The sequence below is a fragment of the Cupressus sempervirens genome, chromosome 11, assembly GCF_028749045.1.
Source record: "Cupressus sempervirens isolate cs-2001-9-10 chromosome 11, ASM2874904v1, whole genome shotgun sequence".
Taxonomy (NCBI): Eukaryota; Viridiplantae; Streptophyta; class Pinopsida; order Cupressales; family Cupressaceae; genus Cupressus; species Cupressus sempervirens.
In genome coordinates this window covers 676,282,382-676,296,574 of record NC_143128.1, presented here as the reverse complement: position 1 = coordinate 676,296,574, position 14,193 = coordinate 676,282,382, and the positions used below count along the sequence as shown (strand labels likewise).

General features: G+C 35.2%; 1 protein-coding gene across 3 annotated transcripts in view; it reads right to left on the bottom strand.

Moving 5' to 3' along the window:
• LOC149531532 (serine/threonine-protein kinase ATG1c-like) overlaps window positions 1-14,193 on the bottom strand; it is a 124,437-nt gene that overhangs the window by 82,213 nt on the left and 28,031 nt on the right. For all 3 annotated transcript variants that reach the window (XM_089811623.1, XM_089811624.1, XM_089811625.1), the window contains exon 4: window positions 13,461-13,525. In XM_089811623.1, coding sequence (XP_089667749.1) covers window positions 13,461-13,525 — 65 coding nt within the window. The remainder of the gene's footprint in view (window positions 1-13,460; window positions 13,526-14,193) is intronic.

The following is a 14,193-nucleotide window of genomic DNA, read 5'->3' as shown; positions in this document are numbered from 1 at the left end:
TTCTAGTGCGACTGTGGTTGGATGTCTTCACTTGGTACTTCTAGTTCTAGAGTATGCCTTTTTGTGATTTATGCTTTCATTGGGATGCTTGTTTATTATGTTTTGATGATGTTATTTACTGACGTATTTCCTTACATTGATGATTAGCATGTGATAGGTGATGTTATCTACTTTGTAGGATTATCTTATGCTTTCCACTAGCATGTTAGATTTCCTTATGCTTATGATGGTAGCATGTTTTAGTAGTGAAGTCCATATTATGATAGTACCGACGATCTAACCGGTGGTGAAGATGATGGTGTCATCCTAGATCCAGAATATCACAAGGCTAGCTTTAACAAACATTGTCCATTTCCTATTCAGTGGCAACAGAACAAAGCCAATTCCATATTTTGATAGATTCTAATCTATCTTAGTAAATACCAATAAGTGGCTGAAAATCCAAGGCCTCAAAATAATACATCCAAAACTCAGGTTAGATTGCAATTATTTGGACTTATTGGATGAATGTCTCGAGTGGAAATAACAATCAACGATGGTTCATCCCATAGTAACGAGACTCGTCACGAGTTAGGCGAGTCGTCCAAGTCAGTGAGTCAAGTAACCTCAATTGGGTCAAAATGACCAATGACCCTACCTCGGTAGGTCAACTAGGCTGACTCGCCTGACTCATCTGACTCGGCTGATTTTTAATTTTTTTGCCTTTGTAGTTACATAATCGATGTATGTTATATATGTCATCAAATTACCTTCCATTTTATGACGTTATTGTGCCTTTAATCTTTATTCAATAATGGGTGCATGGAATTAATTTAAATCCAAAAAATATCTAAATTTCAACGGTTTTATCACTTTGTCGAGTCACTATCAAGTCCGAGCCCAGTCATGAATCGAGTTACCCTTGCCGAGAATAAGCCAGGTCCGAGTCTCGTTACTTTGGTTCATCCTCTTCGTTGACGGCCAAAAATCTCAAATTCAAGCTTAAAGGCGGAAAAGGATCAAAACCATCTCTAGAATCTTCTCAAGCACCCATACAGGCCCAAGGATCAAAGGAAGATTCTTATGAAGAAGATGAAGGAGAAGAGGGAGAGATAACGATTATATCTCCCCCATGGCCAACAAGAAGTCAGGATCCATCCATTCAAGAAAGGCCCTTCTTGGATACTAAAGACAACGATGTGGACTCATTCTTCACGTTTTTTTACCTATCAATTTCATCTTGGAAGTGAACATGTCTGCACTTCCCATTGCTTCAACAGCTCCTATCCTCACAGCAGAGCATTGTAAGAACTTGGGAAATGTGTTTCAATATTTTCCAACTCTCACAGAAGATCAAGTTTCCCAGCTTGATACCTCTGTTACAAGGTTCGAGATGTTCATGACAGAGTCATCTCATAGGACACCCATGGTTCCGGCCACGCAAATTGAAGCATGCATAGTCACAACAGAAATACAATAAGGATCAATGTTTGTTGTTGCCCTTGACCCTATTCCAGCAAATGAAGGTTTCAACTTGCCCGTGTAGTTGAGAAAAATCACTATGAAGAGAATGAAGGTTGTAGTACCTCTAGACAATTTTCCTATCGAAGTGACTAAGTCTAAATCTTCGAAAGGCAAGGTCATCTCAAGGATTGTTGTTGATTCTGAAAAGGCCAAATATGCCGAGGTTGGAGAGCCTTTGGTAGACAAACCAGCTAAGGAGCTCAACCACTCAAATTACAGGTTCAACAAAATTGAACTCGGTAAATAATCATGGCTGTGGTGTTTACAAGGCCCAAGATGCACTAAACAATTTGTCAAAGAGCAATCACGAGTTTTGGGAGAAGAAGAATCAATTGAAGAAAGAGGTTGCCTGTCTTAATGAGGTCATCTATCAACAGTCTTCACAGCCTGCAACCATCACACCTCAGACAGCTCAGGAGAATCGAAGAGTCGAAGCAATAAAGGCTTGGTTCGAAGAAGTGATCTCTAAAAGCACTCAAACCATCAAGGATGCGGTCAAAGATCTTGAACATGTCAAAGGTGTTGAGGAGATACTACATGACATGATTGCCTCTTTAAATCAAGAAACTAATACCTTGGAAGAGATTTTGGGTGTTTAGAATCAAAGGGCAACCATTGACCTAGATACCTTGATTGCATGTGACATCATCCCATCTTCTGATATGTTCTACAGATATTAGGGACTCGTGGTTCATAAGGAGGAGGTACTTGGAAAACTTCTGACAAAGTTATAGGGAGCATTAGAAGGTTGTCAAATAGCGGAAACAGAGATCATGTGCGATCTGGAGCAAAATGGGATGCAATGTCCTTATTGAACATGACAATCTATTCATAGAATAAGAATTGACCTCAGAATATATTGAAAAAGTCAATACTGATCTTGATTATGAGGAATTCGGAACACACATGAACAATTTCGCTATGTACAAATCTATAGCAAAACACTTGTGGGATTCTCTTACAAAAAACTACAAAGTTGTAAAATCAGCACATGAGAATGCAATCAAAATTGAAGCTATTTCAAAGACAGTGGAGATTCCAAATCTTCCTATGGTTCATGATTGTATTGCCAAATATAAGCCTTTTTAGAACAATCTTAGGATTGATTCAACCTTTTTCATCTTCTTCTTTTAGTTTTTAATTTTTCATGTTTGTAGATGGAGAAGATGAATTGCATGCGATGCAATTAAATGTAATTTGATTGCATGTCCTCGTGACATGTAATCCATAATTCTTCTCATCTAGTTTTACTAGGTCAAAGTGGTTGAGTTGCTACCACTTTTTCCTCCTTTTTCTCACTTCTTCTTCTATATAAGAAGTGCCCCCCTCATTGTAAAAACCATCTTTTATTATATGCAAGAAAGCTCTTAAGAATTGTGCAAGCATAACTTTGATTGTGTAGTACTATTTTGATGAAAAGCGAATACAAAGAAGCAATTGGAGCTAAAACTTTGATTGAGTGTAATTGTGATTGTGCAAATTGGAAGCTTTGACTATATTTTGCATTTGTTATCTTTGATTCATGTTATCGTTGTGTATTTAAATAATTGAGAATAAAGATTTAAGAAGCAATCAGAGCCTAAGCTTTGACTAAGAGCAATTGCGGCGATACATAGATTAAAAACTTTAACTGTAGCTTTATCACCCTCTCAATTCACAAAAAAAGTTAGAATTCCCTGATTCTGGCAATCTTTGTGCCCTAATGGTAGAGGTTATTCTTATAGAATAGATTAAAACAAACTTTAGAGCCAAACCAATACGCTTTCAATCAGCCTTTGAGTTGGTGTTGGCTTTTGGTATCACCGTTTCCAGCTAAAGATATCAGTTTAGTTAGAGATTTCATCTTGCCCATTACTCATTCTGCAAGTAAGTGGATTCTTTCTTGAAAGTTGAGAGGAAAAAATATTAGTAACAACCTTTCAAAATCTCTCAACTTCTTGCTTACCTTGAGTTGATCCAAGGAAAGGTGAGAAGGGGGAGACTTCCCTTAAAGGTAGGAGAGACTTTGTCTCATACGCTGTGTCTGGTCTTCCTATTTTGCAATTGAATTTTACACAAACTGTAGGTTGCAAAATATCCACCCAACACATCTAACATTGAGATAACTGATACAAAATTAGTGCACAAAGATATGGAGTTCCTAAAAAGAATGAAGGATGACAATAATAGAATTCCATAGACTACAATATTAGCTAATTCTAGTAGCTCTACAATCTTCAAACTTGGCATTTCCTAGAGCCAATCATGATGACTAGGATCAAATGAATCTATTTGGACATCACCGGAAGTGGTGCTCGATAACACACCTAACATGGCAGAAAGGGTAATCTAAATACCCATCTACAATGAATATGCAAACATGATTTTAGTAGGGGAAATCAATAGTACACCAAGTACCCTAATGTTGTTGAGTACATTAGTCACAATGTGTTAGATAAGCTTGAGAAGGTGATAACCCAGTTGGTTAGGGTGATCCATGGAAGCATGCTTTATGAAGATGCCAAAGACCATGTAAGTCATTTGAGCATGATTGCTGGACTACAGATGTAAAGCACTTTTAGGCCTAGATGTTATTGTTCGTGAAGAAAATCTTGGCCAAGAAAGAACACATTTACCAAGAGACTATCATTGATGATATTCTACATGAGCAATTGAGTAAACCAGACAATACATGCACATGTTAAAGTATGCAAAATGTAAAACAAATTTTATCAGATGCCAAAGCTTTAAAAAATACCCAGACATATATGCAGGGAGCAATGGAACCTAGGGAAAGCATGTAAACTGTGCAAATGCATAAAAGATATGTCATCTCATAGAATGCAATGATTCCAATAAATCCAGATTTTGAAACAAAAAATCATTAAATATCTTATGCTCAGAATTTGTTGATTGAACAAAAAATGGCAGTGAAAGCCCTTTCGCACATCCATCACCAGCATTTGTTCTGTCCATACAATGATTCAGGAGTGAAGAACAAAGCATGAGTTTACGTCACGGCTTTATGTGGAGATTTTTATCAGATATAATGATCGAAATTGCCCTGCTAGATATGAAATATAGTTGTGAAAGTATGACATGGCACCAAACCGTTTAGGCATCATGCCTCAAAGAAATGTGGTCTCATGGATTCTAATGATTACAGATGCTGCACAAATAATTTTGTGGAAAATGCTCTGTTAGGTATGTCTACAAAATGGAAGTACAGATGCATGGGTGCAAAGTTAGGTAGGATTGAACAAAATAACTTCACTGAAAATGTTATAGAAACACTCAAACAGTGTAATCATCTTGTATAAATCCGTTCCAACATTTATCAAAGTTCAATGTGCCTGTATAATGCTGGAAGCCATGACACATAGTCTGGACATTCCTTCCTGCAAAATATGGAGTCACGAGAAATGCATCAAAACTGTTTGACAGAATCCTTCAGTAAAACAACTTGTTGGAGGAAAATTGCATGCAGGATGTGCATGATGCATGATGAGTGATTTAGCAGTGAAGCCCTTAATCTTTGAGTTCACATCAACTGTAAAGGACACATACAAGATGTTGAGACATTGACAAAGTCCATGAGTTATTTAATAAAAATTGTATGATGTTAAATACAGGCAGGAGACTAAAGTGTGCTTATTCTAGTCACAAAATTGTGATGTTACATTTGAGTATACTCTACTCTGTGAAAAATATATCAGACTAGGAGTTACGAAAGGGAATCACCTTTTACAAGTAAGGGCAGAATTATGGAAGTAGAGACAAGGATAAAAATAGAGAAGAATATTACAGTTGATGAGAAAAGCAGACAAGAGACATCTCTTAGTTGCAAATAAAAAGGGGAATGCATATATCCTCTGCAGATTAAGTTCGAGCAGATAGTTTTTACTTGTAGAAACAAATCAGAGGTTGTGAGAGAGGGATAGGTGCCAACATTGACAATATTGGCCGCTTCCAATCTGGCATATTCATTCTTCCAGTGTGAGCTCTTCACACAGCTGTGGCCTTTTAATTCTTGGTGCTTTGAGGAACAAACAAAATATTCTTGAATTAATGGGAGTTTTGAACTAATCAAGAAGACTGTTTTTGTCTCTCGGCATGTAACTGTTGTGAAATAGCCATATGGATAATATGCAGCTGGATGTCTTCAGAACTTCTTTGTCAGTGTTAGAATACTTGCAGGAGAAAGCTAAACCCTGACAAAACAGAACAGTACACTATAGGAATGTGTGGGAGGGATGTGTGAGCAGTGGTGGCACAAGTTGTGGCTGAGGAAAGAGGCGGTGTTGGCGAAGGTGCAAGTCACACTGAGGGAAGAGACAGTAGGATGATTGTCTTCAAATTGGATAGTAAGGGGCCTGCCCACATTGTCCCTAAGAACCTAGTTGAGACATCTCTCAAAGAGGAAGAGTCTATACAGATTGTGATCATTTTTTTCGAGGAGAAGGAATCATTTAGAGGGAGTCTAACAATCCAATAGAGGTTATCTTGGACAAAGAGGTCTGGAGGTTGATGTAGGAACTTGAGTTTCAGAGGGAGCAACTAGAGGATTAACTTCATTTGATTTCTGAGGATCTTGTTCATATTGGTTCAGAGGGAGTAGACCATGTCAAGATGGCTTCTCTAGTGATCTGAAGATTGTAGCAGAGGACTATGATTCATGGGGCAGGGTCCCATGTATGTAGGCTGGAAGGCCTTTATGCTAACACCTAGATCATGACATTCCAGACAAATGAATACTTGGTGAACTTAGGATTCACCAAGAATGATGCAAACTCCAACCTCGTATTTCATGACAGGTCAAAGCATGTAAAGATCAAATATCACTATAATATGCTGCAAAGAAATGCTATTTATTGAGATAAATTAGCACTTGAGAATAGACGGCTGATATTCTCACTAACCTTCCTGCCAAAGTGAAGCTTGTACATTTTTTAGACAAACTTGGAGTTGTGGAGAATGAAGCCCTTGCTGAGAGGGAGTCTTGGATTCAGTGATTTCTTGAGATGTTTTTTAATGAATTCTTCTCTGTGAGAGAGAAATTTAAGATGCAATACCTTGTAGTATTTTTATTTGAGCTATCAGCCCTTCTAATGCATTCTTCTCAATGAGAGAGAAGTTTGAGGTGACCATTTGGAGGTAGCTATGGTGAACATCATGATAAGATGGTGACATCACAGAGTGATTCTGTGATGGGCACTTGTGCACTTGTTCTTTCCACCCTCTAGGAGTAGCTATAGTAGAGGTCGAGTGACTCCATGCCTAAAACACTTGTGTTAAGTCAACCTCTAGGAGTAGTTATGGTGATCGTTATTATGAGATCACATCACGTGAGTGATTCCATGATAAACACGTGTTTTCTTGCATTTCCATTGATGGGAGTATCCATGATGGACCCACCCTCTAAGAGTATAGCCATGATGGAGGTCATGTGAGTGATTCCATGACCCAACAACTGTGTTGTGTCACCCTTTGGGAGTATCTATGGTGACCGTTATCATGAGATGATGACATCATGTGAGTGATTCCGTGATGAACACTTGTGTTTGTTTGCATTTTTATTCATGGGAGCAGCCATGATGAAGCCACCCTTTAGGATTTGCCATGGTGAGCATTACTCTATAACTCAAATATCTAAGAAGATCCTCCCTAGCTAAGAGGGAGTGTTGATGTTAGCATCAAGAGGATGAACCAAAAGTTATTGAGTAGGATTCCTCCCTAGTTAAGAGAGAGTGTTGATGTTATCGTAGCTATGGTCGGATTCCTTAGGCTGACATAGATAACGTAAAGGTTGCAATACTATAATTATTATAATATATTTATATTGATAATGTAATTATTATATTATTAAGATAATATAATCATATTGTAATATTCTTATGATATAATTACTATAATAATATAATATAAATATTAAATTAATTGATCCAAGAATGGTGACCCTTGGTGAAGGGACACCAGCAATATATATAAAGTAAGATTAAATCTTCCTCTTGGTAATGAAGAAGAATGAACCGTATACACATAGTTGGAACATCAACACCTATCACTATTGAGTCTTAAAGTTTCCTCTAGTGAACACAAGCCATGATTCCTCAATCATGTTTCTATCATGTCCCTCTTTTCAATAAGATTTGATGAATTAATAATAATTAAATAAACAAATAATAATTTAAAAAATTATTATTATATAATATCAATTAATAAAATATATTTATTCCCCGGTCCATTGAGATTTAAAATGGTTTGATATATTCATCAGCAGCTAACATTGTTTCAATTAACATTGTTGAATACAAGCTGGCAATAATATCTAAGCATTACTAAATCAAAAGACATATTAACCTTGTTACTGATAAGACATAGCAATAGAAATAAGAAAGGGTGCAATTAAAGAGTTAATGGCGGTCTTTTCATTACGAAGAGTTATGACTCCTCGTGAAAGGACATGAGGAATGATACAAAGCAGTGATGGAAGTGTAAGTAAGGGAGACAAGAAAAGGAGAAGGAAAAAAAATTATTTAAATTCTGGTATTCATTAAGGAATACATTATACATAATATTTGTGCTTATCAAAAAGGATTATATAGGAAAGAGACATTATATAGAAAAGGATAAGAATCAGAAAATATAAAATATAGTTATTACTCTTCAAGGAAGAGACGAGAAAGGAAGTGAATCATTAATTTGTTGGTAAGCATTGTGTGGCAGCGAATTATGCTGTAATGTATCTCTGAGTTAGATACTGATTCACAGGCTATTATATTTGAATCTTCTTAAGAATAAAGAACTATTATAAGATCATATAAATATAGATATATATAGAGATATGTATGTATGTATATTTGATAATAATATTGGAATAAGAATTATTACATATATTTATGTTATATTTCAGATGTGAATATACATCTATATAATATACATTAAAATGGATGAAATCAGAATTATTTGAAATATGATTTTATATATACATTACTAACTTATATATATATAAGTTAGTAATATAATTGTAACTTAATCCATAATCACTCGAGGAAGAATAGCCACAGATAGATTAAGAAGAATATATATGTCAGAACTTATTACTATTTCAGCCTGAGAAGAAAGGAACTAAAGTGTTTCCAAGGAGGAGCTTGTCTAGATCCAATCAATAGTTTCAGTCCCAAGACAGGGTAAGGGCCAGCATTCCAAAAGCCTTAAGAGCAAGTCCCAAGATAGAATGTGGGCTTAGACCTGTAAACTTCAAGGGAACCTATTGTTATTCATCTCTAGGTGTTGGGTGGATATTTTGCAACCAACAGTTTTGGGTAAAAATTCAGTCGCAAAATAGGATGACCAGCCACAGCGTGTGAGACAGAGTCTCTCCTACCTTAAAGGGAAGGCTCCCCCTTCTCACCGTTCCTTGGATCAACTCAAGGTAAGCAAGAAATTGAGAGATTTATAAACAGGGTGTTACTATTATCCTTTCTTCTTAACTTTCAAGAAAGGATCCACTTATTCATAAAGCGAATAACGGACAAGGTGAATCTCTAATTACACTTCAATTGAGAGCTAGAAACAGTGATACCGATAAATTTTAACTAACTCGAAAGCTAGCCAAAACATACCAGTTTGGCTCTAAGTCCGATCGTACTTCTATATGATAAAAGCTTTACAATTAGGGCACAAAGACTCCTAAAAGTAAGAACAATCTAACTATTTTGCGAATTAAGACGAATATACAAGCTACAGACAAAGCTTATAGCTATGGATTTTCACAATTGTTCTTGGTCAAAGCTCGGGCTTCAATTGTTTCTTAACTCTTTTCTATCAATTCACAAGATACAATATCAATAACAAAAGATAGTATGAATCAAAGATAACTTGAATGAATTATAGACAAAGCTTACAATTCATACAAATGACAATTTCACTTAATTAAAGTTAAGTCTCAAATGCTCCTTTGTATTCACTTTCAAAATAATGCTCACACAAACAAAGTTCTACTAGCACAATTTCTCCAGAGCTCTCTTGCATAAAGATAATGATAATTTTACAATGAGGGGGCACTCCTTTATATAGGCAAAGAAGTTGAGAAAAAAGTGAAGGAAAAAGTGGGAGCAACTCAACCAACTTTGACCTAGTCTAACTACAGAAAATAAAGGGTTACATGCAACTCACATTACATCTTTTTACATACATGTAACTCGCATTACATGTAATTACACTTTTTCATGTAATGCATCTTCTCCAAACATGAAAGGAGAAAGAAGACAGAAGAGAAGGGAACAATTCTAAAGGGCCTTGTACTTGACGATGCAATCCCAGATGATAACAGGATTGGGAGTTCCTGTACCTTGTACTGTTGCATTCACATTGATAACCATGGTGCTACATCTTTTGATAACCTCTGACTGTGATGAATTGTCCATTGTCATGTAGAAACTTGATATGCTCTAGCGTTTCTCGTTCAACTTGTCATGAATTCTCTTTTGTAGATTGGCACATTCTGGATTCTCTGACACTTTGAAAACTTTTTGACGATGTCCAGATGTAAACTCAAAATAACTTTCCATCAACATCTTTAACCTTTCTTTCTTTTTTTGCCTTAAAGTGTTTGACGCATGGGAATGCGTACAAATGGAGATTGCTGATTTCTAAAATGTGACTTGCGCTTTCAAGATGTCATTGCATGGAAAATGGATTACATGTAAATGCAACATGTAACAAGGGATAAAGGATGAGATGGAAAGCATGGAAAGATGCGAAAACATGGGAAAGCATGTATTTGCTCATGGGGGCGCAAATGCATATGGAGAGGCGAAAATTAACTTTATAGACGCCTTTGAGGAAAAGTAAGGTCAAATTACATGGGAAAACCTGCAGATGACATCTTTTTGACTTTTCAAAAAGTGACTTTTAATCAAAATCGGATCTTTTAGATGCAATTACATGTAAGACATTTCGTGTAATCATGTCGTGCGAATGGAAGAGGAAAGTGAGATGGGTGAAAACGGAAGTGGAAAATGGGATTACATACATATGCGAATGGCGAATGGGATGAAAAACATGTAATCACATTTCATTGAGTGAGAGATGAAATGTTATCGCATGGAAAATGAAAGTGGAATGTGATGATGCTTTTGCATGAAATGGAAAGTGAAGTGAAACGTACTCAAGTTCTTGGGAAAGAACTTGCAATTTCTTCCAAAATGGAGAGAAAACCGAAATGCAAACAAGCAAGACACAAAAACAAGCACATGCCTTTGGCAAAAGAATCAAACATGTCAAGATGCAATGCACTTCAACATGTAATTTCGAATTTGGAGTTTGGAGAAATTCCAAAAGTGTGAAAATGAGAGTTTTCATCATTTTTAAAGGCAAAATGCACTTTTCATGGCATATATATGGACAAATGGCAATCATCAAGCAATAATATGCATGGAAATAGCAAGATAAGCATGAATTGATGAGCAAGTTAAAAAGATTTCACTTACATGAAGATTAAATGCCAAAAATGAAGGAGAAAGAGCCAAAATAGCAAGTTTTATAGACTTAAGACCAATTCTCCCTTAAATCCGGATTTTCAAACAACCTTTTGACTTTTTCTGCACTTGCATGTAATAAGCATTCAATGGTTGAATTTGACATGAAAAGGCCAAAAATCTAGTCTCTAAAGACAATATCATGCATTTAAAACTCAAAAACAATCCCTCTTGATCAAAGGTGTGGGCTGGAAATGCATCTTTTTGAGTTTTTTGAACAAAAACATGACTTTTTTATGCAAAAATCTGGGCCGTTTTTGCAAAAACGTGACAAAAAAATGCATGTTTTTGAGTCATTTTTGACTTGTGAATGCAAAAAAGACTTCCCCAAATGCATATACATGGATCAAAATGCAAAAAAGTGGCTTCAAAAAGCATAAAAGTGGATTTAAACCCCAATTTTCCAGGCATTTTAAGCAAAAATGTGATTCATCATGAAAGTTTCAAAAACGTTTTTGAGGCAAATGAATCCATTTTAAAAGCAAGGAAACTCATTGCCATGCAAAAACGTTTCAAATGGAACAAATCCCATGCAAATCCATTGAGCAAAACTCAAGTTATGAGCAAAAATGAAGGAATTTGGAGTTTTTTACAAAAACATGCCCTAGATATGAACTCCCAAAAATGGTTTTCAGCACATTAAACTCATCTTTGATGGAAGCAAAATGATCACCAAGCAAAAACGTCTTAAATGCAAAAGATTTCGTTCAAATCTATGAAGAAAATCTTGAGTTATGGCCAAAATCGGATTCTTGGGGAGCAAGAGCACATTTCCTTCTCAAAATCAGACATTTTAATGGCCATTGCATATTTTAAAACATGTCTTCATGTAAAATTGGACCTTTTGAGGTCAACTACATGTTTTAAAATGTCTTTATGCAAAATCGCACTTTTTGGAGTGCATTGCATGTTTTAAAATGTGTTGATAGACAAAATCAGACCTTTTGAGGCCACTTACATGTTTTAAAACATGTCTCACCTTTTTGATGCTTAAGCACAAAAACTCTACTTTTCGTGTCATTGCATCAAAAAAGTCCACTTTCATAAGCTTTTGATGTAATGGCATGAAAAGTATCCTCAAAGGTGAGTTTTTATATGTAATAACATGAAAAATTTTCACTTTTCATAGTTTTTTACATGCATTTGCATATAAAAAGTCCACTTTCGGGCCTTTAAGTCATGTATTTCACTTAAATTTATAAAAATGTCATCACTATGAGTCAAAAATACTATTTATGCATCATATTATTTAATATAACACATAAACATTATTTTAAAGTGACATTTAGATAAGTATTTGATTTTAAAATCAAAAATTTAAAATATAACTATATAGTTTTATAGTCACCTTAAGTGAAAAGTTAAAAAGTAACTCAACTTAAAATTATAACATAAAGTGCACTATAGTCATTTTAAGTTATAATTTAAAAGTAAAAGTAACTTTAAAACATAACAAAAAGTAAGTAAAATGTTATATTTTTTAAAAAGTTAATGTCAAAATGAAAATATAACATCATTTTTTTAATTCGTGCTGTTGCACCTAAAATGTTCACTTTTTAGGCACTAAAACAGGCATAACTCTTGATTGACAACTCCAATTGACCTCTAGGTTAGACTGAATCGAAGGGAAAATTGAAAGGCATGACATGAGCAAAACCAAAAGACTAAAAACAAGCAAACGCAAACTCAAAAGCAAAGAACGGACTGTGAAGGCTTCAAAAATCAAGCAAAGGCTCGACAGAAAGCAAAATGAAAAAGACTTGACGAAGGCCTTCAATAAAATGATTCATTATATCAATTCATACTGATTGGTTGATCAATACTAACCAATTAAATAACGAACTAAACTCAGAGAAATGCAAAACTAAACTTGAAAAAGTTTCGTACTGTTACCTACATTTTGTGGTGACAAAATGCAGGACAACAATAGGCACCTTGGTTACATGCCTAATCCTTCACTGAGTTGAAATGGTAATAAGGTTGATATGGATGTTAATAATATATACAAATAACTTAATCTAACAAGATGAATGAACAATGCTCTTTACTTGAAATGTCTTAAACTGAATCATTGTATCTTTGTCAACTCAGCATTGAACATATATATTAAATTTGGGTTAAAACGGGCCTAAACCTAGTAGGGTACATCACAGTGACCTAAGCCACCTTTTTTGTTCTAGTGTTGCTAAAAGGCATGCTTCATAGACAGGAGTCCTCTTATCTCTATGGATATCATCCAAATTTTTAGGACAGTTGATATTACAATGCACTCAGCCATAGACTTGCAAAATACTCCAAAAGAAGAACTGGAAAGTACTGCTCCACATACAATTTTATGCATTGTCATTGAATTGATAAATGTTACTGTCTGTAAGTTTTCAAAAAAAAAATTGAGACTGATAACTCTTGAGTGTTAATAACCAATAGTGATCCCACCTGGCAAAACCAAAGTCTGCAATTTTCAGCACTGCATTCCTGTCACTTGTTGAGAGTAGAAGGTTCTGCATCACTTCAAAAAAATGATGTCAAATCACAAACATTTAAAACCTCAAATACTTAATTACATCTCTAAGAAATGTAGTAGGGTGATATTGAAGCAGAAACTCATATATGTAGCCATGAATTCTAAACAAGATTTCATTAGACTGATTTACACCTGCAGAGATACTAGCAAGTAACAGGAGGTGCAGCTAGATATCCTTCAGTTCAAAACCAAAGTCAGATATTCAGTTCTCTAAATTGTAGATAGTTACCATACAAACTTAAATGACATAAAGTAGATGAGCATAACTGACGATTTTCAAACCAATTCTTTTCCTCTAAATTTTACATCAAAAAGTGTTTTCTATCTTTATCTTCTTCGTTTGGCACTTTTGCTTCATTTTAATTGTATCCTAAAACACATTTTGCATCATTTACTCCTCAATCCCTCTCTCATTTGCACTTCAACAGACCAATTTGGCAAAAATTTGCCAGCACACTACACATGTAAGACAACCTCAGGCAAAGATCAGATTGGTTTGGATAGATTAAGGAAGCAATAGAAAAATTTCTACACTATCAAGAAAAGAAACCAAAAATCTATATTTTTTGACCAAAAAATCACAATTTTCTTTTAATAAATCATTTTAACTGGTTTTACATTAAAACTCCACTCGCTGACCAAGCA